At 38.3% G+C, this 27,865-nt stretch overlaps 1 protein-coding gene across 8 annotated transcripts in view; it reads right to left on the bottom strand.

The window, feature by feature from the left end:
- Positions 1-27,865, bottom strand: part of TRIP12 (thyroid hormone receptor interactor 12) — a 78,930-nt gene that overhangs the window by 21,912 nt on the left and 29,153 nt on the right. For 5 of the 8 annotated variants that reach the window (XM_063338193.1, XM_063338198.1, XM_063338197.1 and 2 more), the window contains exons 3-21: positions 23,418-23,543; positions 21,647-22,449; positions 13,386-13,491; positions 12,051-12,187; positions 11,016-11,099; positions 9,561-9,656; positions 8,413-8,561; positions 8,037-8,072; positions 7,855-7,950; positions 7,335-7,427; positions 7,039-7,200; positions 5,317-5,385; positions 5,033-5,198; positions 4,204-4,321; positions 3,908-4,064; positions 3,455-3,608; positions 2,803-3,031; positions 1,976-2,094; positions 1,125-1,332 (exon numbers count right to left, since the gene is read on the bottom strand). In XM_063338193.1, coding sequence (XP_063194263.1) covers positions 1,125-1,332; positions 1,976-2,094; positions 2,803-3,031; positions 3,455-3,608; positions 3,908-4,064; positions 4,204-4,321; positions 5,033-5,198; positions 5,317-5,385; positions 7,039-7,200; positions 7,335-7,427; positions 7,855-7,950; positions 8,037-8,072; positions 8,413-8,561; positions 9,561-9,656; positions 11,016-11,099; positions 12,051-12,187; positions 13,386-13,491; positions 21,647-22,449; positions 23,418-23,543 — 3,108 coding nt within the window. The remainder of the gene's footprint in view (positions 1-1,124; positions 1,333-1,975; positions 2,095-2,802; positions 3,032-3,454; positions 3,609-3,907; positions 4,065-4,203; positions 4,322-5,032; positions 5,199-5,316; positions 5,386-7,038; positions 7,201-7,334; positions 7,428-7,854; positions 7,951-8,036; positions 8,073-8,412; positions 8,562-9,560; positions 9,657-11,015; positions 11,100-12,050; positions 12,188-13,385; positions 13,492-21,646; positions 22,450-23,417; positions 23,544-27,865) is intronic. The other 3 variants (XM_063338200.1, XM_063338201.1, XM_063338199.1) reach the window with 2 other exon arrangements.

Raw genomic sequence — 27,865 nt, 5'->3', positions numbered from 1 at the left:
ACATGTTTCCATCCACCATATTCACATGCATACCCATCCCTCAGTTTAGGATGCATCTGCCAGCTATTTCAGCTATTTCCTCAAGAATTAAAAAAGGTTCCATCCCATAACAAGGAGGGCACAAAGGAAAAGTGAGCTCTGTGAGAAGGGCCCTCAAATCTATTTTAATTGAAAGGACAAAGTGACTACCCCATGCAGAAAGAAGGGGTTTTGCTTGCTGTCACCATTCTACTATGGGCAACCAAAAACAGCCAGAGGTGTCACTGAATAAAGGTTTCTCCCAATTTTCATGTTTTCATTTGTGTAGCCATCTGGTTATTTATTTATGCAAATAAACTTAAGAAGAAAAAAAAAAAAAACACAAACATCCCACAGATCTCTACTGAATAAACATCAAAAAGACACAGGGTATTTGACCTGCCTCCCCAGTTAAAGCCCAGAAAGCATTTTTTCAACAATTTATGGAGTTTCTACTCACCAAGCCCTACACTTCCCAAGTTCACATATTTCAGTTCTGGTTTAAGGTGAGTTTCCTTATTATGCCAACATATTAAACATTTCACCTTTAAAATAACGGCAAATTGTGTAATGCTAAAATAATTTATTCCTACAAGAGATTAATTCCACAAGCGTTCAAAATGGTTGTATTCCAACAAAAGAACTTAAGGATGACTTCTTTTTCCTCCAATCTCCAACAGAAAGGAATCATGCACCACAGCTATCATTTCTCTGAAGGAATCACTCTGTCCTCAAGAGTTACATGAGACTACAGCTGTTTCTCTTGGCATTCTCCAGCCTCTCCCCAAACAGCATGGATTGTTTCACATCATTACATTGTAACTATCAGGGCACTAGTCTTTTTTTCTTTTTTCTTTTTTTTTTTTCTTAATCATTTCATATAAAATGAATCAAAGCTACCCATTGATAGCTTCAACACGACTCAATTTAATTCCTTAGAGGAAAATATCACAGAAAAATACAGATGATACTGTAGTAGCCCATGTCAGTCAAGACTTTTTTTTTTTTTAAATAAAGCCAACACACCACAAAACAAAACAACAACCAAAAAAAGACACAAACAAAAAACCCACAGATTGTTTGTACACAACAAATAGTGCACTTACCCCTGTGGGCTAAGATCCAAAGAATCCTCCCGGCTGTGTTGTAAGCTAGGAGAGCCCAAATCCGCAGCTGCATTACTGGCAGCAGTTGCTGTTCCAGTACTTATCGTTGTAGCGGTACCCAGCGTTCCTGATCCATTAGTGCATACTTTCGGTGGGCTTGTTAACAAAGCCTCAGACTCTGCTAAGTTTTTCACTTGATGCATCACCCCTTTGCAAAAGAAAAAAGAAATTATCTTTGTTTGGTGGGTTGGTTTGGTTGTGTGGGGTCTTTTCGAAGGGCAGGGTGGGGACAAAGGTGTTTTAAAAGGTAGAAGTCTGTTATTAGAACCTCTGTTTTGACTACGACAGCATTGGCTTACCCCGCCCATCAATAATAAGTCTTAAAAGCAGTTCAACCCTTTCTTGAAAAAGTTAACCTACATAGTTTAAAGAAAAAAATTACAGCAGCACACACAGTAGCTAGAGAAACCCTAAATTCACCAGTAGATTATAACAAAGAGCTCCTGCCAGAGATTCATCAGTTTTGTCCAGTATGACTACCCATGTAATTTCAGCAAGCTATCTTCAGCCTAAATATAAGTTCACTAGCATCTAGTGAGCCTGTACAAACTTGTTCCAGATTCAGAAAAAAACAAGCTTGTCTCCTACAGAGTCTTGGTCAGCTTCTCGCCAGTCATATGATGACAGCTTGCATTAATTTGTCTTTATTATGCAAAAATAATATTAGCTTTTTTACAGCTTTGGGGGGATGGAGTGAGGCATAAAGGATATGGATTCTACACACACACGCGCATGCTTTTGAAATACTAATTAAGGAGGTGAAGAGAAAAAAAAACACAAGCAAGATTTACCTTCTCTTCTGAAGTAAACACTAAAAATGTCAGGTAACTTTTGCATTAAAATCTCTGCCATCTGCAGGGCTCCAACTACTATCTTAAGGTCTTGACTCGACAGCATGGAGGCAATATGACTAAAACAGACAGTTTGTTAGAATTAGGATTCTTTTCATGTTTTGTTGTTTTAAAAAAAATAATAAAATCAAGCCAGTTCATCTTGCATACATAGTACTGGAGACTGAAAGCAAACAAATTTCATTGTGCTTTTGTAAAAGCTATAAGTAAAAGGACAGAAAGAGTCCTTCCACCTAGATCACTTTTACCATCTGGCATAAAGCAAAAGAGAGTTTTATTCTTTTGAAAAACATGGTGTTGTGGAGCTTTGTACTAGTCAGTTTATTTTCTAATTGCATCCTTTTATCTAGATCCCTAATTCTATCATCATGTAGGAGAAATCTCATGAATAGACCTTACTAGTTGAATGCCATGAGAGCCTTATTGTTCACACTGTATTACCTCAAAACGCATCTTGCCCTCTGAAAAGTTTATAGGCAAGTTTTAGAAATCAGGAAAACAGTAAATGGTAATATTAGACATTACCTATATGGCTGTGTGTACTAGAATTCTAAGTTTCTAATAAGAACACCTAGAGTTGGCACCTACTGTAAAATCTAAGATGCAAAAAAATTCCTGAAGAGCTAGCAGCCACAGATTTTAGAAAATAAATACGTAAGAATTTAAAAGTACATTTTTCCCCTGAAAAAGATGATTCCAAAAAAGTAACCACGAGTTTGAGTTGCAAGCTCAAAGTTAGTTTCTTTCACAATGGTTAACAAACCCACCTAGAAACAGCATGGTTTTTCAGCACATCCTTCAGAAGTTCAGCATCAGCAAAATAAATTATCCTAAGAATTGCTCTAAGGCACTTGTGTCTAACAGCAGGTCCAGCTGAAGAACTATATACTTCATAAAGAACACCGAACAATGTTTTGATAAAGGATTTTGCCAGTTCTGGGTCCTCTTTCATTAGTTGTGCTCGAGCATCATCCTTCTTCAATTCTGAATGTCCACCTGTGAGAAATTATTCAATCAATCACTGCATAGTTCTTTGCATCTCTGCTGTGATGATTACTTTTTTTTTTTAAAGCTGAATTAGTTTAGCTCTTGAATTGAAGAGATACAATTTAAGAACTAGGAGGCAAACTGATGGCAAGAATGTAGGTAGAAATTCCCTTTCAAGGAGTCAAATCTTTTTTCTTCACTTTTCCAATTTAATGGATTTTCAGTTCTCAGGAAAAGAGTTCACATGTTAAAAAGAACGCATTTCAACAGTTTGAGTTTTGTTGTAAAGCTGTCTTCATTCATATAAATCAGAATAATTCTATGTTCTACAGAAACCACAAGAAATACATTAGCTAAGTAGTAGACTGTTGTATAGCTCAGCATTAGTCAGCCATAGCTAGAGACACCAGGTGTCTCCTAAGCTTTACTTACTAGTGTTTGTATTGGCTAAAGGGTTTGGTTTTCGCTGAATGGCACGTGCTGTTCCAGTATCCTCATTTATTTGCTGCATAGAGTTAAAATCAATAGTATAGACACGCCCAAGCGTAGACAGGCTTATTTCATCCTCACCAACCTGATGAGCTGCCTAAAAACAAGGAAGAGTTTAAAGTTAAGAAATCGCTAACAAATAGGAAGCTATATGAAAGGTAATGAGAGGGCAACACAGTAGGAAAAACAATAACTGACAAATACACGAAGAACAATGATCAAATCACCCATTACTGAATGCCAAAATAGTGCAATATCAGAGGTTGAAGGAAACTCATGTGTTTCTGAGTAAGAACAAGGCTGGTATTTTCAAAATCATAAAGGGGGCACTCAATTCCTCATACAGCCGCATTCGTATTTTAAAAACATCACCACACAAATGTGTGGAATTATTACCTCTATTATTCGACTATCAATCCTGTTATAGGGATGCCAAAGGCCCCTGTCATCTCGCCATTGCCATATCGCACCATCTGTATTTTGTGCGTTTCCTTTCTTCAGCATAGTATCAACAGCAAAGATTCCCTCTTTTGGCAGGCAAGGCATCAGTTCACTGTAAAGAATATTAAAACAGTATTTTACTAGAAGTATACAATAAAGTTCGTCTAAGCTGAAAACTGTTTGCTTTCATTTTAGAGAAGTTATGGATTCTAACATACCAACCAGATCCAACCTAGGGCTTCATAACTTACCAGATAAGAGAAGTAAGCTCATAAAGTTCTTGAGGACTTCGTGGAACAAGGTCAATTTGTTCTTGACAGCTCCCATTTGAGGCTCCACAAAGGAGGAAATGAAGCGTTTCTGCAATATCTATAAAATTATTATTTATGAGATTTCTGTGTAGTGTCTAACACAAAATGGAGTCTGTATTCTGATACGGGCAAAGACAGTCACTGCCCTAATCAAACAGGCAGTAGACAGTAAGACAAAAGCCATCTCTTTGAACATTCTAAGAAACATGTTTGCTCTCAGGTCTAGGGTTTGTGGTTGTTTTGTTTTTTTCTTTACAGGACATATAGGGGAGAAATATCACTCAATACACAGGACACAGAAGAAAACAGGGGAACCACAGTTGAAGTGACAAGTCAAAATTTACAAGATGAACAGAAGAAAACAAGTGAGAACTAAGACAGCTACACAGCAGTTACTCTTCTTTACTGTTTCCCTTAGAAAGGGCCTTTAAATAACGTTTCCCCCCCCGGTAAAGACTACAAAAATAATTATTCAGCTTGTGTTGAAATGAGAGTAACTTCTGCAGCTAATACAGACTCAAAATTAGGCAAGCAGCCTAGTGACAACAGCTAGAGATAGGAAAGGGGAGAAAACCCCCTCAGTAAAAAAAAAAAAAAAAACAAACAAAATTTTCAACAAGATTAGCTAAACTTAGTATCCCGGGGAAGAACAGTCAGAGAGAAACATAAAAGAATGCAATATTTGCATAATCTAGTGCACAGAGTTCCATATTGACCATAGGCATTAACTTAAACAGGCCCCCCAGAATATGAAAGAGCAAGAACTCACTTTGCTTCATAAGTTGGACTGCAAGTGTAGGACAATTGGAGCACATTAAGGAAAACATGCGCACCACCATGATGAACATTCCTGAGCTCAGGATAGGAGGCGTCACTACCAAGAGTTGCTGGATATTTGTTAACAAGTCCTTGGAAGCAACCTGCTGGAGCAAGTTCTTCAGGAGGGAACAGTAAAATTAAAAATGTTAGTCTGACTTTGAAAGGTAAGCCCTTCGGAGAAACAGAGAGGGAAGAATGAAACAAAAATCCATACCCGAAAACCCACACCCTTACCTCCTCATGCTGGAAGTTGTCCACTAGCCGTGCAAAACAGAGACAAGTGCTTTCAACAGACTTTTTGTCCTATTATAAAAAAAAGTCAAGTATTTGTTTGTATTAAAATATTTTAACTTGCATTAGATTATCCTGTCATTTTGATGCATTCATAAAAGTTTCTCCAAAAAGGCCAGATGAATCACATTTTACAAATATTACAGCTCTGAATTTTAAATTCATTGATATAGTCTAAACTAACCTCCTGATATGGCATACTCCCTGGGAAACACCTCACATTTGCAACACAAGTACCTTTGGGGCCCTTTAGAGATCAATAAATGAGTCTGTAATATCCTTTTTGGATTCTACAAGGAGGAAACAAAAGGAAAGAGAGCTACAAAGCCAGAACAACAAGGAGATATAGATAATAAACAGGAGTGAAGGCTGCTGCTGTTCTACAGACTACACGAAGCCTGATTTTTATACCGTGTGTGCACCCAAGACAGCAAATACAAAGACACCAAGATACTAAAGATTGCTCTAAAAATAGCTCTAGTTAAAAGTTCATTGAAACAGTTGAAAAAGTTCACCTGAACATAATAAAACACTTTTATTGTAAGGGTGGTTGAAGACTGGAGGAGGTTGCCCAGAGACGCTAAGTCTCCATTCTTTGAGGTTCTTTTTAAATAACAAAAGAAAAAACCTATGCAAAACCAAACAAATAAAAAAAAAAATCAGCTGGACATGGTCCTGGGCAACCTGCTCTATTTGACCTTGCTTAAGCAGGGGGTTAGGACTAGATAACTGAGTGGTTCCTTCCAACTTCAACTATTCTGTTAAGAGCTAACACTTTTTTTTTGCCAGAAAAATTCCACTTCAAAATTTCTTTAAATCTTACTTTTGTGGGCTGTAGCTTCTCTTCAGAGAGCAGAAGTCTATACTTGTCCCTACTACTGCTGAGAATGGTGCTTCCTGTTTCCAAAGCACCATCTAAAGCTGACATTTGACTTCTGTGAACCTGCCTCAAAGATTCAAGTAGTCTCTCAGCAAGATGTTGGCAAAATTAAGAATAGCACAAGAATACACAAAAGCTTCCATTTAGTTGCATTTGTTAAAGAACAAGATAATTTCTCCGTTTTCACCTTTTTAACAGGGATCTGCCAATCAAGCAGTATGTCCAAATCTCTTTTGGTGCAATAGTCATGAGCGCTCATTTATGAAGACAGCAGCATTGCAAGATAGGCAGATCTCAGGAGCCCCATGATTTAAGATTCATCACTTCAAACTATTGTGCAAGAGTAAGAACTTGCTTTTTAAAAAGCTGTAAGGCCTCCCAAAAAGTCCAATAAGAAAGAAAACCGCAAAAATTGAAAGTGAAACTTTTCTGAGCCTGAAGTGGGAGGGAATCTTGCAATCATTTGTTAAGAAAAAACGTGAGTAAGGCTACTGGATTTCCTCTTACTGATTGGCAAGAAGGACTACAAACCCATTATTATTCACGCTCTAAGTCAGAGTACCTTATTTATCTCATTTTACAAAACTAGTAGGGGTGTCATGAATCCTTACAGCACATTTACAAAAAAACAAAGTGTCCATATGCACGTTAGAATATCACAACTGACAGTATAGGAACTTTAAGGCAATTACCACATTGCAAAGTCAAGAACTAGGTACCTGGAGGCAACTTTACACTACTTTCAGGTAAAAATGAAAACTCTCCATTTTAGAATAGCTTCTTACCTGATGCGTTAACCTTTGTGTAAGCAGTGGCAAAGAGTCTGCCACAAAGTGAAACTCATCAGGTGTTATACTCTGGCAGCAGTTGGCAGCAATAGCTAGTGCATTCCTCTGTGCATTTATGCTGAAGAATTCCAGATACAGCAAACAGTCTGCCAACCCACCCTATAATAAAATAAACAAGCGTTTTCATTCTCAGTATTGATAAAACCACAGAAATTTGTTTTCTTATTTCATCCTCACGAAGATCACCAAGATACAGAACTGGTAGAGGTAAAAGTGCTTTCTTTTTTACTTACTGCCTGCAGAATGGCTTTACTATGCCTGCGAGATAACATCTCCAGCGCTGTAAGCGCCTGCTCTGCCACATCAATGCACTGAATAACTTGCAGCTACAAGAAAACAAGAAAGGTTGTAGATCAATTTCTAAATCAGTTTGTAAAAAATAATCTTCATTAACACTTGGACAGTTAGCCTGTACTACGACACATATGCTCATGCAGCTGCACTGCAAGCTGTAATCAAGCCAGCCAATTTAAGACTAGATCAGCTATATAGTTACTCCAAGAGTTACCAGTTTATATAACTTCACAGTATCTTTGCAACACCAATCAGAAAATACATTCTCAGCGAATCAGGTAGTGTTTTTCAGTAAGGGTGTGAACAAAGAGTAAACTGGTTTTTAAAAGCTTCTCATGCATTAATTATCGTCTTGTAAACTATGAAAAGGAGACGTTGTCTTAATGGTACATCCTGAAGTTAAAACAAAAGATAAAAGTTACCTCAGATTAGTTTAACACTGTTTTGATTTCATTTTACCTTTTCCAAGAAGACAGGAATTGCATCTACCACTACAGCAGATGATCTGGGAAGTGCTTCCATCATGTATGTTAAGGCCCGACATGCATGGTTCATCTATTAAGTATACAGATATTTGGTTTTAATTTAAGATGATACATTTTTGTTTATCAAAAGTTTCTTAAACATTAAAAATCACTTACAATGTCAAAGTTGTGCTCCATCTGCAGCAGTGTTATCTGTTTTTTTAAAAAAAGTATTGTTAGTTTAGTAAAAAGTACCTAGATATCAACATAAAAAAGGGCACAAATCAGTATCATAGTTATTGACTCAGGACTTAATTTTGGTAAGAGTTTCAAAAGAGCCTCTACCTATTCTTGAGCTATTAAAGAATTACTAGAACTACCAAAATTTAACAAAATGTGCCTTCAAAACCAAATAATGAGATATATAGATTGATACACATACACACATATCTAAAATTAAGAATATATAATCTAAATAAAGAGTATTTCATTTAAGCAAGATATTAAGTGAAATATTATATCCTCCAATAGAAATATGAGATTTAATCTTTACCAAAGCTGGTACAACACTCTTGACTGGAAATCCTCCTAATGTTTCTTCATTGCCCATGACCAACAGCTGGCACATCTCAATCACTGCCTGAAGTTGCTGACTTTCATCAGTGGCTTGGAGACCTTGTAAAAGCTGTTGGGCTTTAGAACCTAGATACCCAGAAAAAGAGATTAGGAAAGCAGATATTAGAAAACTTAAGTGTTCAAGGGAACAGTTATGCTATACTTCTGCCAGAGTGGAAGACCAGAGATAGTTTGTTTTCCTCTGTATTTGTAGTTTCACTTCCTTTCCCTGTCATAAAAAGCGGGGGATAGGAAAGGGAGACAAAATCTCACTCTTGGCTGTCTTTGCAGGGCAGGCTGGTCAGCACAGGGAGTCCACCACACTGCTCACCATAGCCATCTTGCCAACCTACAGCAGGTGCCAGAACCCACACCACTCCACCTTTTAAAAGCAAAGGACTTTTCAGCACACCCCTGGACAATACAGCACAGGGAGTATCCATGAGACCCCATCCTCTTCTTGGCAGGCAGCGTTAACAGGCTGCCTTTGGCTCTCCTGGAAAGCCAAACAGACATGAACTATAAGGTACACATCTTATCCAGCTGCATAATGCAGACATGGTGGAACAAGACTAAGGACCCGCGTTCTCACTGATGCACTGTCTGAAGAAAGTTATTTCTATCTGAAACATAAGAGACTTTTGAAACTATAAGCAACATACCTTAGAAGTGACATCTACTAATAGTTTTAAAGCTAGCTTAAGCATTTGTTTAAAGCTAGCAAAAAACCCAAAGGGGTTGGAGAGGTCTTTTGTTAAGCAGTCCATCATGCAAAAGAAAAAGATAAGGAAGGGGTGAAAAGGCAAGAACCCTCCCTTCCCCACCTAGAAGGGAACATTAAGATGCCCCAAAAAAAAGGAAAAGAAAAGAAATACAGCTAAAGCAAATTTCTCTTCCTGATAGGAAGAGAAGCAAATTAATATTGTTGACCAGTGATCTAGCACTATCAATGACATACAAATCTCCAACATGTAAAATATTATATTAAACTACAAAGCTAATACAAATATTAGAATTTACTAGTGGCTGAATTCTGCTAGTCTGGAAGTGGAAAGAATTAAGTCAAATTAGACAAACTTTGCTTACTAGCTCCACTTCCAATTGTCCTGTGGAAGAGCTGCGACATCCGAGGACCAAGAGGGCCAAACAGGTGAGGAGGAAGACCCCTAGCCTCTAATAGAGCTAAAAGCAAACAGAGGATAACAGCCATTGTCAAAGCTTCTGCATATATTTTTAAAAGCTTAAATTCCATGATGCTATAATTTAAAGACTACTAGAATTTTGATACTTTAAGAAAGAAGAGTTAGATGACTGCAGCTACCACAATTTCTAAAAAACACCAAAAAGATGACCTTTATGGAACAAATAACTCATTTTTGTATGCATCAGAGCGTTAAGGGCCTTTAAGAAGTCACCCACTGAGTTTCCAGAGTTACGTATTTCACAGAAGAAATCTGGTCTCCTCAATTGTTATAAGTCTAGATCTAGCATAGCAGATATACCAGACTGATTTCAAATCTGAACTCAAACTACATAAAATAGGTTAAGCTTATCTTCACATTTTTAGGAACTGAATGGCACTATTAATCTGAAAAAAAGAGACACTGAAAAAAGGTTCACAGCTTTATTTGCTGATGAGCAGGAGAGGCAAGAATTCTGCTAGATATTAGACATTCTTTGGCTTTGTTTTTGAACACTTTTCAGTAGTGTTACGTTAGCTAGACTAAGTGGGTGATTCTGATTTTTACTGTAGCAACCATGACTACTGCTGATAGATACAGTAACAATTAATAGTAAAAACCAGTTTAGCTCAATTTTCCTAATGCATACCTATGCTTACTGAGGCCGATAAGCAAGTGAACTGGTAGTGACACAGCACTCATTTCCACATTAAATATCCACATTAACTGAAACCTGTCATTTGCAAGGGAGATCATGATCTCAGAACTCCTTGCAATGTAGTGGCAAAATCATTAAAACAGTTGTAGGACATGCAAACCGATTTACACCTGTCTGTACTCTCAGGTTTTGAGAGAACTGAATCCTTTAGCCCAAGCACAAAAGCATGCATTTGAAGAACATGTAGATTTTGTTTGGTCAAAGCTTACAGCAACATGGGTATCAATGACAAGCACACAAAAAAAAATGTTATCCAGAAGCAAGGCAGAGTAACAGTAGACCTAACCTGGCCTGTCACCTGAAAACGTTCTTGCAATTCTTTCGTATTTGAGCTTACACACTTAATAGGACTGAGTTCTCAGTTCTCCCCCCACACCTGAAAAATCGTCAATAGTAGTGTATTATATACCATGTAAATAAGTAAATACACTATGCCACCCCCTCCAGACACTACTTAGAAATTCTTTAGTGAATTAAGGCTTCTAACTCTGTATTTCAGAGCCACTGTAAGCAAAGCAACACATTCACAGAGAAACAAAATATAGCCTTCCCACTATGTATAATACAGAATTTGTGTAGGTATGGTTATTTATAAGCTGCAAACAGAAAAAGTGAATGGTAAATTAATAACAACTTTTATACCTTGTAGTCTTCCCATCTCAGAATCATCTGACTCACTTTCTCCAGAGGTTGTCATACCTACAGCCCCAGCAACAGAACTAGAAGCTAAAGAAATAAAATAGAGAGTAATGAAAGTTACAGTGCCTTTAAAGCTACAAAATTCACTTAAATTTTGCCATCAAGGAAAGCATCCACCGTCAGAATAGTGCTCTGCATTTAACATTGCCACTACCATACTTCTATGTAATTGTAATTTTAAATAGACCAGTCTACAGCTCTAATACTTTCCAAAAGCTGAAGAGAGGCTATATCAACACAAGATAATGAAAAAAACAGTACAGCTATATCAGCAAATTACCTTTCAGAGAAATTCACCTGTATGCTTAGTAAATTTACGCTTTTCTTATTTGACTGTTACGTTGCACTTAGCTTCCATTAATTTTGACTTTTTTTGTACTGATGTAGCTAGCTTTAAGCAGAGAACATCTGAGATTTTCTACAATCCAGCATAATTGCTGGAAAGCTCCTTTGAACTCACTACTGATTGGGACCAGATGATAAAATTAAGTACCATTTAATAGGACTGTGCAAGTAAAAGCATTTAACTTGGTTACAAATTTCTCCAGTACAGACACTTGCAATTTCAACAGAAAACTTGTACAATATTTATGAGTAGTTACAAAAGAGCTTTTACATGTAAAAGCATGCCTTCTGTATTCTGAATAGTTTGGTGTCTCTTCAGTTGGCAGTGCAGTAGTTTATGTAGCATCAGATGGTTACATTTAAAAAAAAAGAAAGGTAGATGCCTGAAAACTAAAGTCTACTTTATTGAACATAGTTTGAAGACTACAAAAAAAAGCACAACCAAAACATGTACCAGATATCCAAGAGATCAGATTCAAAAGAAAAGGTGCCTATCACTCAAAAGCTTTCCAGAATTATTTACCAGCTTAAATAATTTCTCCACAGAACTTAAACCATTTAATTATTTTTAAACGCAAAGCAGCTTATATGAGCAGCTATACTAAAAGTGCTTCAGTTGGAATTTCTTCTTACCTGCAGCTCCCTGGGGAGCCTCATCTGTACGCGCAGCTGAAGAGTTAACTCCATCCTGGTTGTTGTCAGGATCAGCCATCTTCTCCTGTCGGCGAGCTTCAGCTGCTCCTCTTTTGCCCAGGCCAGAGCCTCGCCGACTAAAGGTTCAAAAAAGAAGTTTCAGACCTTATGAACTAAGACAAGAGACTTATTAATGTGAGACCCACATAACATTTATGTAGATCACTACCACAAAGTTGCACAGACTAAGAGTCACAGAATCAGTCTTCACAAAACTATCCAACTCTTCTTTACCGTCCTTGCCCTGCACCATGACAGTGATTTGTTTATACTAACACATTACCCCTAGGTCCTTACATTATACCATTCAAGATAAGGCAGTCTACTGCCTAAAATAGGCTAACAAGCAAGATTAAAGTGACTGCTGGTTACAAATCTCGTACACATTTGAGAAGTTTGATGACAGAGTAACTATCGTTAAAGGTAAGTTCCGAACTACTGAAAGCACAAAGAGAACTCTGATGTTAAACTCTCTTTTCAGTGCCAGAATAAGTTTGAGAGCACAAGCCTTTTTAAATTTGCTTTTTTAAACACTGTCATCACCACTACAAATATATATGCCTATAAAGAAAACAGTCAAATTCGAATGCACACTTGACAACAGAATCGGACTTCAGAAGCTTTTTTTTTATGGCATTGAAGATGGAAAAGAAGTTGTGCTGGAACTACTAAGTGTAGTTTAGGCTTAAGAAAAAAAAATAAAACTTCTAAAGCTTCATAAGTCTACCTTCAGAATACACGCAACTACAAAAATTGTTTTTATCACAGGCCACATTTACTCTCCCCTCCCATTTAATCTACCAGCTCTTTAAAATTATTAATTCAGTACAAATTTTCACCTGCATCAGAAAGTATATTAAGTACTGAGATGCAGCTACTTACAAGCAGAGTCAGCTTAACAATGTAAACTATTAAAACAGATTCCTGTGTGGTACCATGAAGTCTTTTATTTTTCAAAACAGTCATCTGTTTTATTATTTGTGATGGACAGTAGTTTAGCACTCTGTTTTTGTGTTTAATATCTTTTTAAATACCACTTCCCTAAGGAAAGGATTTCCCTCCACCCCATAGCTGGGGGACTTACTGAAGGTCTGATGGTGACAAATTCTATGTACTATCCATGACACTGGTGTACAGAGTAACCCAGCAGGCCTGAAAAACTACAGCTACTTCTACAATAGCAAATAAGAGACAGACAATGCCAGTTTTCATGCATGAAAACAACATTAATATCAACGCACTGCAGTAATTAGGTTTCATTATCTTAAGTCTTACCTGGTGCTAGCACAGGAGCCCGTGGTCTTTTGCCGTGTGCTCCGCCGCAAACTGGGGAGCTCAGCAGGTGGTGATTCACTGCGCTTCTTTGTGGATTTTCTTAGACCTATGTAATATGTAAAGAATTGAGAGTAAGTCAGTCTTTAAATACACAGCAGTTTACAAAGAAATGAAACTGCTGTGTACAGGAAACTTCTATGTAGAAGAACAGCTTCCACACAAGAACCACAATAAGCCCATATCAGCTTTTAGTCCCGTTACACTGAACTGCTATACCAGTAAAAGAAAGGTACAGGTGTTTACTTTTACTCATTATTTTGAGTTAAGTAATACTAAATTCAAAGTTGTTACCTAGATGCCTGTTCCTAACCTACACGCTACAGTTACAGAAGAGCTTGTAAGTCTCTCACGCTAAACAGATATCACGTTATAGGATACGAGCTTATTATTTCCTCATGCTGATGTTCAAAATGCTTGAAATAAAAGAAGATACTTTAGCTTTAGACAGAGAGAGAAAAAGAAATTACACCGGGGGGATGGCAGTGGTGGTTGCATCTGTTTTCATCCACTGGTGAGTAAATCTGTGCAACATAATCTCCTTCACTAGCCGAATCATAGTTTTTAAGTCAGTTTTATTCACATTAGTATGGCTTAAGAATAACCGCCATAAATCAAAACCATGTTCCACTCCAGAAGTCGAGCACTGACAGTGTTGAGATCTCTCATACGTATTATTTGTGTTCCTATTTCAACCACATCCCTTCAACCCCTATCACCATCACAAGGTCTTCCGTGAGGCAAATAACCAAGCATATCTCCACAGCTTTGGAAAAGGAGTTCAAGTTCTTAATTTAGAAGTATTTGCACTGCTGAAGACTGACCCAACTGATATTAATTTGCTCTAGGTTACGAAGCCATTGTTCTGATGACATATCCCAACACAGAACCAAGTAAATCTTAAGTACACAAAAAAACCCGTGCAATACAACATTCTCGGATGACGAGCAAGCTTACTATCAGATTGAAATATCCTGTAACAGCTTCCAAACCAGAAGGCTGATTAAAGTGTCAAAAATCAAAAATCTTTATCAGGCCCAGCTTTACATTTCGGTCCCCTTGCCTTTACAATAAATAAATAAAGAGAATCCCGTAACATTCAATTTAGACATACTATTACTAGAACAGATGTAAATAATTTTGAAAAGATGTGAAGTTAGATCACTGCTCCCTCTTCTGGCAACACAGCCGAAATAAAACATTTTAATGTACAATGTTTTTGAGCACAGTACCTATCAAACTACCTCCTGTCTACTTCCTTCATCCTAAAACATTCCAGAAATGCTGAGTTGTGGCACTGAGGGATAAATATCCAGTCAGAAGCTGCATAGTAAATGGAAAAGGGAAAGTGATCTGAAAAGCTATTACTGACCTGGTCAATTGTCCTTTCAAATACTTTACTCTATTTGACCCAGGAACACAATGCTGTGTGCAGTTAAGTTCCATGCAGATGAAGATTAACCTGGTATTTGTGTAGTTAATACACACCTGTCTTACTAACTCAAGAAATCCGTCAACCTTTAGAAAACAACAAGTTTCTGTATTTAGCAACCATCAAGCACTGACTTGAAGCAGGCCAGCCACTTAAACTTTCAGATGGTCTGTACATATAGAACAAAATAAGTAAATTTTTCAATACTCAGAAAAGCACTGGCATTTTTACTACATATGCTTTCAATCCAAAAATTTAAGTTGAAGTTTCTACAACAGAAATACATGATGACTTCAACCCTATTTACACACAGTAAGACACTCACGGGGAAGAGGGAAGGGGAACAAAGAGTAGTGTTATAACGTGAAATACAAAACAAGATCAGTTTGAAACAGCTGTAGCAGGATCCCACGCCACAGCCATCTAAGCTTCTCAAGTACTAGAAGCTCACACGTACAACAAAACTCCCCTCACAGCTGGTTACATTCTACAATAGAAAACTTACGCTTTAACTGGCACTAGGTACTGGCACTGTAAACTCCACAGAAAAAATGCGTTTGCCACCCTGAGTTCACATTACGTATGGAAAAGTAGGCTACTTGGTACCTATAACATTATGGTGACATTTTAAGTGAGATGTACTTCTGCTTTAGAAGTTAATCACCCTGTTATAGTAGAGTTCACTGGAAAAATACACAAAAATATTGTAATTCTTTATGTCAGCATGACAGTTACTGCTTATGGCTACTCATTTTCAAGTAGCCAGACTAAATATTAGGTAAGTTCATACCATCTTAGTAATAGGCTATCAATGAGACACCACACACCCACTGTAAGTGAAGTAAGATTGACTTAACCTGAATCAAAATAGGCTTTTTGCTAAGGGCAAAGGTTTCACAGAACAGCAGAGCTAGCTTAATTTAACAGTATGGTACACTCACTCATGTCTTATTGTCCCCAAACCAGACCCAAGATGAACAAAGTGCACAACTGATACACACTTTCTTCTCTGTTAGTATTCAGTTTGGTGACCTGAGCTTGCTTAACATGGGTCAGATAAGCACAGACACCATGAAGCAGCAGGGCAGTGAAGCTGTGAAATGGGCTGTCCTTTTCTATAAGAGGCATTAAATTAGCTGAGCCATCTCTTTAAACTGAGTTACGTCAGTAACAGGGTTTTAGAGAATATAAAGAGTCACCCAGTTACTGCTTGGTGGATGAGCTGCAGAATACATCACAGCCTGAGCACCCAGAAGAGTTGAGCTCATTTTCTCCTGCCGCTCAGGAAGAATGTTCTATTTGACAGATCTTTTTGCATGTTTCTCTTTTCCCAAAGCTTTATTTCTATACATCCGATGTATCTACCAGAGCACATATGAACTTCCACCTCCGTCTATTAATTTCAAATGCTAAAAAGGAAACGACAAAATACTTTTCTGAGCTTGTTCCCTTCCTGCTGTTCAATGCCACTCTCCGTCCTTAAAGTTCGTTGTTTAAGAAGGCTTCTTAAAGTCAATCTTACCACCTGCATCTTTTGCAAGTCCTCTGAGTCTTCCCAATACCATAAGCTCAGGACTGTGAATTTCATCAGCATAGGACTGAACCTTCTTGCTTTCACTCACATTGTCCTCAAAATTTGAGCTCCCCCTTACCACACAGCCAGCATGGCATCCCAGTGGAGTGTTAGTCCTCTATCTGCGGGAGCTGCAGGAGGCTAATGCCCCCAGCCTTCACTGGTAAACAGGGCACAACCAGCATTCAGAGAGATGGGATTAGAGATGCCCTGTGACTGCCTGACAAAGGAAAGCACCAGTCTTATTGCCACAGACAGACAGCAAGGGCTTTCAGGGGAATTGGTTTGATGTTCACCTCCAAAAGTTGTTTATTCAGCGCTATTTCTGTAATATACAGGAGTTATCATAAGGAGATTTGTTTCAAAGAGCTACTAAAAGTTATGAACGTATTTTCAATATGGACTTTCAATAAACTAAAGGAAAATTATGTTTAAGCAGCTCATATTCAGCAACTGCAAAAGCTTTGGACGTAAACTTCAGAATTAAAGCAGAGGCATGTGCTTCCTTATGACAAACAGATATATTGCTTATACCCTGACATCATCCTATTTGCATGCCAAACACTCATGTTAATGACTCTAAAGCAAAATAGATCCAAACAGGCTAAACCTGAAACAGCACAGCCTAACAGAAATCAAATTAAAAAAAAGTAATATCTTAAGAACATCTTCATATTTAGGTGTGTTTATTGGTCAGCTTTTTTTTTTAAAGGCATTTTTTGTTGCATGAAAGAACAAGTTCTGAATGCAGCTGTACTGCCTTCACTTATTTTAAGTCTGAGTATATTACCCAAGCCAAAACAAAAGTTAGTCAAACTTTCACAGTCCATATCCCGGAAAGCCCTTTAATTGCAGTCCAGAGAGATAATCAGCAGAGATTTACTTGTTAGGACTGGAAGTTCAGACTTCAGACTGGCTCCTGTGTTGGCATGCTCTCCCCCTCACGCCATAAAGATAGGGTGAAAATAACTGTTGCAGGGGAAGGCAAGACAACCTCCTGTCATTCTAATACTCCACTATTCCCTTCCCTCACACCAACCCAGACATCCCCAGCTCTTGATTATAGTCCCACACAGCCCATCACAGCAATTAAGCCACATATCTCCAAACTAGTCATCTTATTTCCTCAATCCCTAACCCACAACTCTAAGGCTCTAACAACCATCACAGGCAGCACTGTCACCTGCAATCCCAAATAAACTAATTCAGAGCTATTTTCAGATTCCTTTCTCCCTCACCTCTGCCAAATCCCCCGAAGAAAGGAGTTACACACCGTTCAGGCTCCATGTTCACCTTCATGTGGCTTTTCACAGTACCCCAATAACCTCTCCAGCCCCACAAATCTTAAAGTATTAGGAAGAGCCTTCTCAGTCAGGGACAGCTACCCTAGGTTACCCTGCTCTCAGCACTCATTGCCAGCTTCCTCCTACTTAAGGGCCACAAGACACTACAGAAAGGCAGTAGAGATTTCCCAAATAATGGAGACATAATTCAGCTTGGGTTTTTGTTATTACATAATCAGTGAGATGACCCAATTTGCAACATTTAAAAGCCCCCACAAAATGTAGGGCTTGAAAGGGATGTGAAAATAGTCACATCAAGAGAGCAAACCAAGAAGCTTGCCTTCCCCCCTCCCCCCAGTCAAGAAATATTTATCTACAAAAATAGAGGTGAAAAACGTTAGTGTAGCCTGGTTTTATTCTTCAACAAATTCTATAGCTATTATTCAGTGATGTCACGGCTCAGTTACACAGACCGCTGTGTAGCTGAAGACTCTGAAAGTCACCTTGGCTGCACTTAACACCTATTAATTATCCAGTGAGGACTGGGCAAGAAACCTCAGGGTATTCCTCTCCAACACATGAAATGCTTCTGCAAAGATGGCAACCATGTCTCTCCTTATTCTTCTCTTCAGTAGAGTAAGCCAACTCAGCTCTTCTGGTTTTTCCTTCAAAGATCACAACTAGTAATAATTCTTCTTGTTCTTCCTGAACTGCAATACCCAGAAGTCAACAGCATTGCATTTATCCAGATATGACCAACCATATATATTAGCCGGAATAATCTCCCCTCTCCTCCCACTTTTCTTCCTACGACTGCTCCCCCCATCATTTTTCCTGAAGCTTCTGGAGCTCGTTAGAGTTATGTTTGCATGTTTGGTTTTTTTGTTTATCTCCCACTAGTTCTAGAAGCCCTACTTGAAACTTCTTCAAACATCTGTTTCATATTATACCCCTATACAAGCCTACTGAGTTTTAGCCTTCACTTTCCACACAGGATTACTACAACTTCTAAAGACACATTCCCAGGTAAAGGGGTGTACAATTCAATAATTTAAATGAGATCTGTTTGCCTTACTGCTTTAGAAAGCTTCAGAGGTGTTAACATTTATGTGAAAAATCACCTACTTCTGCTCCCTTATCCTCTAAGGGTAACAGCCTTCTACAGAAAACAAGTTTGAACTTACCCATTCTTCCTTAAAAACCTACCATGGAGGTTTATTTTCTTAACATTTTCTTGACACTTCTCAGCATTATCCAAAATGTGTATTTTCTTAAAATATTTCAAATTTGTCCTAATATTTTCAAGTTAGTGAAGCTGTATGACAGGCAAGTTATTTTTTTTAAAAAAGGGCTAAGCTAACAATAGTTACTGTTGATTCTAAGATCACTTCTATCTGTTGTCAAAGAGCCCTAATACACTATTTGAAAGGCTGAGACTATTTGAAAATATCATAAAGTTTAACACTTTTCTTCTGTTCTAGGTTGGGTTTTTACTCTTAGTGATATTCAGTATAATCACTTACTCTGATCAATGATCACAGAATAGTTTGGGTTAGAAGGACTAGATGACTTAAAGGTCTCAACCCCCCTGCAATAAGCAGGGACATCTTCAACTAGATCAGGTTGCTCAAAGCCCTGTCCAGCCTGACCTTGAATGTCTCCAGGGATGGGTGATCTACCACCTCTCTGCACAACCTGTTCCAGTGTGTCACCACCCTCACCGTAAAAAATTTCTTCCTTGCATCTAGTCTAAATCTTCCCTCTTTTAGTTTACAACCATTACTCCTTGTCCTATGGCAACAGGCCCTGCTAAAACATTTGTCCCCATCTTTCTTATAAGCCACTTTTTAAGTACTGAAAGGCCACAATAAGGTTTCCCCAGAGCTTTCTCTTCTCCAGGATGAGCCACCCCAAATCTCTCAAGCCTGTCCTCATAGCAGAGGTGCTCCAGCCCTCAGATTATCCTCATGGCCCTCCTCTGGAACCGATTCTTTTGATGCGGCCCAGGATGCAGCAGGCTTTCTGGACTGTGCACACACATTGTCAGCTCATGTTCAGCTTTTCATCTACCAGTACCCCCAACTCCTCGTCAGGGCTGTCCTCAATCCCTTCATCCCCCAGCCTGTATTGATACCAGGGGTTGCCCCAAACCAGGTGCAGGATGTTCAATGTAATAACCATTGGAATAGGTTTTGCTGTAATCTACAGTAAAATAAAGAGGCATTAGACATTTTACACTTCCTAGTACCACCTCTAAGCACCTGCCCCTCCTGCCCTCAAATTGAGACACCATCTAGAGAAAGTAACTTTAACCTCTATCGAGCCTAGAAGTGTCTCTCACCATGCTTTGCGTCCCTTACCAGTGACTTTTTATACATGCACACCCATGCCAACTTGGGTTTGTGTCATATACTTGAATGTCTTAGTTCAAGGTAAGTTTACTTTTTTTGCAAAAAAGGTTCATGAAAGAGTTAAAGGTAGTCAAGCTGGCTTTCTCAGTACATTTGTTGTGGAGACAGTTTAGGCTCATATTCTCAATGTTGTTTTTCAAGCTAATCAACACCACCTCCCCTTACATTGTGCTATCCCACCCTTCCACTTCTCACTCCTTGCTGAAGTTTTGTAGCTTGTCACATAAATTACTCTCTGCCTTCACCTTCTCGTTGCTCACTTGTTGGAGGAGAATTCTCTCCTCCCTGTTGCTTTTCTTCATTGCTAAAAAGTTGCCTGCAACAAGGACGGGCTTTGCTAATAACTTGTTGGTCAGTCCCATTCTTGCCTGATTCCCACAGACTTTCCCCTCGCTCCACCCTGTGCGAATTTGGAGTTTTTACTCTGGAATTCATCACCAGTAAGTCTTGAACCATGGAGAACGTAGATAAAACCTTGCTATAAAGAAAGTACCCCCTCTTCCCTTCCCCAATGCCATTCTTCCTCAATTAGGTTAGGTCATTCCAGAATCAATGCTCCAGTCATGCAAGTTATCCAAAACAAGCCTGTTCAGTCAAGTAAATGTATTTTGATTATACAGGAAGACATCCAGTTGTTTATTTCTTGTTTATTTCATATATTTCCTGCATAAGTATTAGTTATAGACATGCCCCAGTTGGGACAGGCTACCTGTGACCATGTCTAGGTAAAGGAAAAATAGTAAGCAAGCTTAGGAATCCAACTTCTTAAATCACGTTTTAGAGAATACATGCTATATGCAAATCACACAGTACACAAAGGCAGCATAATACATTTCAAAAAAATTATATTCAAGGCAACAGAGCTACAAGCATATCTGCACAGTAGCAAGCAGGTCCTCAGCTTGGAGGCAGCCTGTATTTCTTAGTGATAATGTCCAAGAATAGTACCTTGTATTGAAATTCAGCAGAGACATGATGTATTTTGCAGGAACAATTTAAAAGATAAAGTGACTAACATACTAGGCCCCCTAGGTTTAAAAAAAAATCACTGTTCTTAAAGTAATATCATAGATCAGTAACATCACAGAAAAGTGGGCTTGAGACAAGAAAACATGTACTATCTAATTTTTTTTCCAAGCATTTAACATCCCCACTTCAGGACAAAAAGCTTAAGAAAATGAGAAAAAACATCTGACGGGAGGAATATAATCAAGCGAGTTTTATAACATATGTGTCCCCATCACAACATCCAACTATTTTGCATATATTTTTAAAATTGATTTGCAAGACAGAAGTAACTTAAACTTACAGAACACTGACTGTACTTAAATCATCTGCTTTAGCTGCAAATAGTTTCAGTCATACAGCTTTACTTAAAAGCTCTGCAGAACACACTATTAATTTCTCTAAGAAGATACAAGAAGCCTAAAATCAACAGAAGTATTTGTTTAGAAGACTTGATTTTAAAATATATGTGCTTATTTTTCCGCTAAAGAACAACTTACTTGCTAGCTTAGCCTGTAGTCCTGAAGGTCCAGGTTTTGATGTCTCCGACTTGGAAGAGCCTGGTAGAGACAGTTTTGTTTTAGGCAGACTGACTTTTGGGCTGAATCGTGCAGCCCAGTCAAACTTTGAAGAGCCACTTGTTTTACTCGGTTCTTTGTCCCTGCTACTCCTTCTTGGACTGGGGCTGGATGCAGAACGGGAACGTCTAGCCTTATTCTGGTCCTTTCCCTGTTTCACTCTGGCACCCTGAGGAACAGTAGAAGAAGCAGAGGCAACAGCAGAAGAGGAGGAGGATGATGTAGAAGCTGAAGAAGAAGAATCAGTGATGGTGCTACACCCAGCTTTGGCTGAGGTCACCGATTTTGAAGCCAGCTTGGAGAGTTTTGCTGACTTCTCTTCAGCGCCAGTTGATTCAACTGCTGAACCACTCTTTATACAAGACAGATTCTCTGTCCTTTTCCTTTTCTGACTTCGGGAGCTACCAGCAGCTCCACCCTTTCTGGTGTGAGCCTTGCTTGTTGATGGCAATTGTGTAGACTTCGGCTGTTCTTGGTCTAAGTGTCTTCTCTTAGTTTTAGTATGTGGCTTGTTAGTTTCCAAGGAAGTTTCAGTGTGTTGAAGTGCTTTGGGTTTTTTAGCAGAGCTAGGAGAATTGGTCCTCCTGTAATCTGGACTAGCACTGCGTTTAACTCCTCTAGAATTGTCTTTCTTAGGCACTTGCCCCGTTTTTTGCTTTTCTGAAGTATTGACTCTCTCTGGATCTCCTTCTTGTGGTATTAAAACAGCAGATGAACTACAGCCTCTGTAGAAGCAAGCAAGAACAGTGTCAGTATTGAACTCAAAAAAACCTCACAGTTGCAACAGTCTTGCAAGATACATGTCAGCATTCTCTAATAATAAAGGAAACTGCAAGTCAGAAACACTGTTGATTATTAAGTTTACACTGAAACAAGAAAAAAGCATGCTTATATGAGAACAGGCATATTGCAAATCTTCACTAGCATGAAAACTAAAATAAATTGCAAGCTAAAAGCACAGTACACTGCTTTTTTAAGAGGACGATATGAGGTAACTTAGATTTTACTATCTGATTTATTTTTTAATACATATGTCAACTGATTAAAAAAAAAATATTAAAGCCATGAAGCTATCATCTGAATGTTTGAGAATATAAGTTCCACAAGAGAGTAAAGGAGTGTTTAGAAATGCATAACTAGTCATAACTGGATTCTAGTTCAAGGAAGGCTCTTAATGAAAGGATAGTTTCTCATTAATCTTGAAACTGAGGTAATGAATCACAGACAAAAATGGAAAAATTCTCTTCTACATGACAGAAAACTGTCCCAGTGTATATACAGCAGAAGTGTAGGAAAAGCAGACAAATTGTGTCCGAGATGATTACCCTGAACACTGGCATATTTTAGATTATTACATTTCAATTAATATTGGAAATTGCTCAGAACTCCTTGGGCAACCTTCCCCCAACATGACACAGGAAAAGGGGAGAAAGACCTTGCAAGTATTCCAGGACTAGTTATGCAGAAATCATTTCCTCCCCATCACTGATGGAATGGTCTTAGTTGGTGAATTAAAAAACAAAACACAAACAGAATGTGAAACACTGAAATATATCCACTGAATGAAATACCTAGATTAGTTAGAAATCTATTAGACATACATTTTATAAGAAGCCTGTATAACTAGATACATTATACACAGTTGTGAAAAGCAGATAACACTGGTTAACTTATGAATATGAAGTACAATTACCTTTTAGAAAAGTGTCCCTTGGACTGCTCAGAAGTAGTATTAGACTGCACTTTGGGTGTCTTTGAAATAGATTTTCTATTCTCAGGAGGGCTATGTGCCTTATGTTTTGCCTGCCCTAAATGTGACCTGTCAGCAGAAAGTCAAAACAGAAAGCTATCAGGATTCCGGGATACAGACACAAACCTGCAGGTGGAATTATTATTTATTTTCGGACCATTTACAAATATTAGCTTACAGCTTCAAACCTTTCCATATCAACCCCTAAGATTAAAGCAGTATTTCAAAAGAATCATCTGGTGCAGTTACAAATCAATATCAGTGTAACTGTTCTGTAAAGCACAGTTATTTAGTCATTTTAAATGAATAAAGCAACTTCTCACACCTGAGCTGTGCAGATAAATTCACATTTTTCTGATGTGCAAGATTACTGAATTATTCACTTAACCATTAAGCTAGCACAGTAAGGCACATGACCAGAGCACCTGTCAAAGAGCTCTCCTCAGAAATAAGATACATACTCATCAACCTCAAGATTCCATGCATTAAGACTTTAGTTACGAGTGTTTACAAGTTTGCCTCTCTGCTCTTCAGTTTAAGAAATATCAAATGCTCAGAATGGGAATGCAACCAGTTCCACTCAGTAGGAGAGCTCAGGCCTGCCAGTTGTTTTCTGGCTGCAGATTCACCAATTCAAAGGACTGGGAGCTGTTTGGCAACAGCTGAAGTAAGAGGAATGAAGAGATGTGTGCTACCGATGAAGGCAGTCAGATGAGACAGGAAACCTGTGATGTCAGAGAAAGGAATGAGTTTCACTTTAGATAAGCTAAAAGAGGCCTTCCAAGCAGCTTTCAGCTGCATGCAAAAAATGGTTTATTGTATGAGCCCTGAATGGAGGACAAAGATCATACTATACCATAGATAAAATTAAAGACTTAAGATACATCTCCACTAATTCCACAACCATTTTCAAAACCAATAAGAATTACCATCTGCAAGACTCAGAGACAGCTTATCAGCATTTAAAGCAGCATAGTATAAATAATTGCTACGGCAAGAGACATCTCACTTGTACTTCCCTGGATAAAACCACTTTTGACTCGGCTGTCACCAGGAAAACTCTAGTGTTCATATCCTACCTATACGGAAACTCCAAGCACCACTAACCTTTATGAAACCTCAAACTAGTCTAGTATTAATGCTGGAAGAAGAACTGCTGAGTATACACCTATATGCCATTAATCTAGGCTATCTAGTCCTTTGAGTTGAGCTATACTAACATCTTTGAATCATATGGGGGGAAGATGTATAGACTTCAGATTTTTGCATCCTGTTCCAACCCCAAACATCAAAAGTTTTAGTCCAAAAAAGCAGAAGAGTTCCACAAGCTTTCAGATAGCTTCTTCCAACAAAATGCCAGAAATCTGGTAGCAGAGGCAGAACTAAGCCTGCTAATTGACCAGAAAGTTTCACCATCCTCTTAGGTATTTCAACACAAACCTCGACATAAGCCTCAGTAGGAAAAAAGTACCAAGTACTTAAGTGATAACCATTTGATAATTTGCTTACAGAGTCAAAGTGGTAAAACTTCAGTAATATGACTGTTTTTCTTGACAAGCTTCCTTTCTCTGTTTTCTTCCAAAGTATTCTCATTTAGTCACTCAAACAGATGAATGCACCTAGACAGCACATATTCAAAACATTTTCTGTGGCTCATCTTTCTAAGAGCATAAGTCTGAAAAGATGAAATTAACAGCATCTTCCCCATACTCCAGTAATTATTTTTTTATTTCTCATACTAGAAGAAATCACTTTTACTATCAAATGCCAATTAAGTGAAACAGTTAGATCTTTAGCTCACAACAGTAAACTCCATGAAGGTAAACTTGGGAACGTTGCACCTAATTCCGAGTGTCTGGATTTTCCTTTTCCTAACAAAAGATTAAGACATGAAATTTCACTTTCCCCTTGAAATATTTTTATTATGGGAGTAGCAGAAGTTATTACATAATTTACACTTGGCAAGAATCTCATTTTTTATGTAAGCTAACTGATCAGGGCTTATTTATTCTGAAGTATATTTTTAAACTTCATTTAAACAAATATTCTAGCAACAGGTATTCCAAGAGGCTAAATTCCTCATTAATGATGAAAAATTATAAGGTAATTATTTATGAGCTTGTGTTTGTCCATTTCCATTTGCAGGGGCAGGTCCAGAAAAACTGAGCCCTTGCTGCACACCTTCAAGTGTTGTTTTGGGTTCCATTTGTTTTGTGGGGGGTTTTTGGTTGGTTGTTGGTGGGGTTTTCTTCTGTTTTTTTCCCCCCATTCTTTCTCCCCCACTGCCACCACCTTCTCCCCCCCTCCCCGCCCCCGAAAGTTTCATAACCCACTGCAAGGCTTCACTCAATTGAGCAAAGCTGTCTGCTGATACACATTTTAATTCACAAGCAGACACTCAGCTTAGAATAACAGGTAGAGAAGTGGACAAGTGACCCACCATTTAGTTTGCGGTGTTTATATAAACAGTCTCGTGGAAACTACCAGCCCTTAGCCTTCCTTAGCAAAACCATAATAAAGAACCAACTAGAACCAGTCCTCAAAGAGTTACTCTGTGCATATGAGAAAACCCCATGCCTTTTGAAGTTAGTTAATAAACAAAGCGTTTCATCTAGATCATGTTCCTCAGCAGCTGAGCATGAGGTATTAAATGCTTCCAAATATGAAGTATACAAAACTTTCATACTTTACATACTTTCTCTCCTCAGAAACACTCCACCTGTCCTCCCCACTAATTCAAACATTAAATTCAGTTTTTACACAAGTCTCAGGTAAGACTTTAGTCAACATATTATCAAGACTGGTCTAAAAAACAAATCCTGTTCAGAACAAAAGTAGTATAACTGACAAAAACATTCTTCTTGCTTTAGTATTTGAAAAAGGTCATCCCAGAGGTTTTTCCAGACTCTGCTTATACCAATGTCCTCTTTTCAGCTAAAACGGATCTCTTCTTTCTCATTCAGCCTACAATCCCATGTGCACAAGAACATGTATATATTATATTCCAAAAAATTAGAATTTGTGTCAAGTATCATACTTTCATACACAACAACTGCAACAGTGTAGCAGTCATTCATGTCAAAATTTATATCCTACTTAAATACTGCTGTTCCTAAAGATTTCAGGAGAGTGACAATAGGCAGATTAAAAGATAAGTGTCACTATCATTTCATGCCACTAAACAACAAAATTTCTGCAGCACTAGTAAATAGTTCTAGTACATAGGACTACTCCATACCAATATACTGAAACATTGCTTACAACTGAAAGGAACAGTCAGCTGCACCAGTTTCAGAAAAGATCTTATTGTGTGCCTCACAATATCACTTCCAAACTGTTCCCATTCAAAGTAAATACTATGGCATTACTGGGAACTTAAGACACAAGGGCACAAATTCTTCAACAAGCATAGTGACAATGCAGATACAGAGTCAAGAAAGTGACAGTAAGTACCTCCCACCCTCTCCTCCTGGCCCCATGAAAAGTGCTCTCATTAATGCATCTGCTTCCCACTCCTCTTTGGTTTACTGCTGCAAAGGGAAGCTTTAGTATCATTATTGCTTCCTTACAAACCTGCAAAGAGTCATCCTTCAATGGAAAGTGCTGGAAAAGATAGTTCAGACAAGGGTTCATGCTGTACAATTAGGAATGTGCCATTGTAAGAGTAATTCTAAATTAGGAGGATAACACTGCAAACTCTTCAGTTTGGTAATAAAGCCAGTAAGAACTATAACTGTAACACCTAAAAGAACAGAAAGTCATCTAAAGTTCAAAGTTATTTCAACATCTCTAGTGACAACAGGAAGTGAAAAATCACATTAGTCCAACTTTACCAAGGCCAGTTTGGTTATGTGCATACCAGGGCGGGGGGGGGGGGGGGGGGGGGGCGGGGCAGAAACAGTTCACCAGCTAACACATCAGTTTTCAAGCACACATCCCTTGGCTTCTTTTAGAGAAAAAGCACACATCGTAGATGCTAAGTTTACTTCCAGTTTGTGCTGCAAAATTTCTTCAACGCTGTCTGTGAGCCTAGCATCATTGTTCATTTTGAGGGGGTTTTTGTTGTTGGGTTTTTTTTAAACACAACTGTAAAAATCAAACACTCAAAGCTTATTTCAAACTACTGTGTTGAGTGTGAAATTGCTAGTAAAACCCAAGGAGAAAACACATCACAGGCTTCCGCAGCTCATTTTGACTGCAAGTATTGATGTTATTAGGGTGAAATCAAGTAAACCCAGCCTAGAGGAAAATGGGTTTCCATTGCTGCTTCCAGGTTAAGACAAATCTGCAAGTATTATATGTCACAGGAGTATGTTTTACACACTAGACCAGAGAGGAGTTTGGAATTTACAAAGTCTTCATGCAAGTGAACAGTAGCTTCTCAGCAAGTT

The sequence above is a fragment of the Chroicocephalus ridibundus genome, chromosome 6 (genome assembly GCF_963924245.1).
Source record: "Chroicocephalus ridibundus chromosome 6, bChrRid1.1, whole genome shotgun sequence".
In the NCBI taxonomy this organism is placed as follows: Eukaryota; Metazoa; Chordata; class Aves; order Charadriiformes; family Laridae; genus Chroicocephalus; species Chroicocephalus ridibundus.
This window is presented reverse-complemented; position numbering and strand designations above follow the sequence as displayed.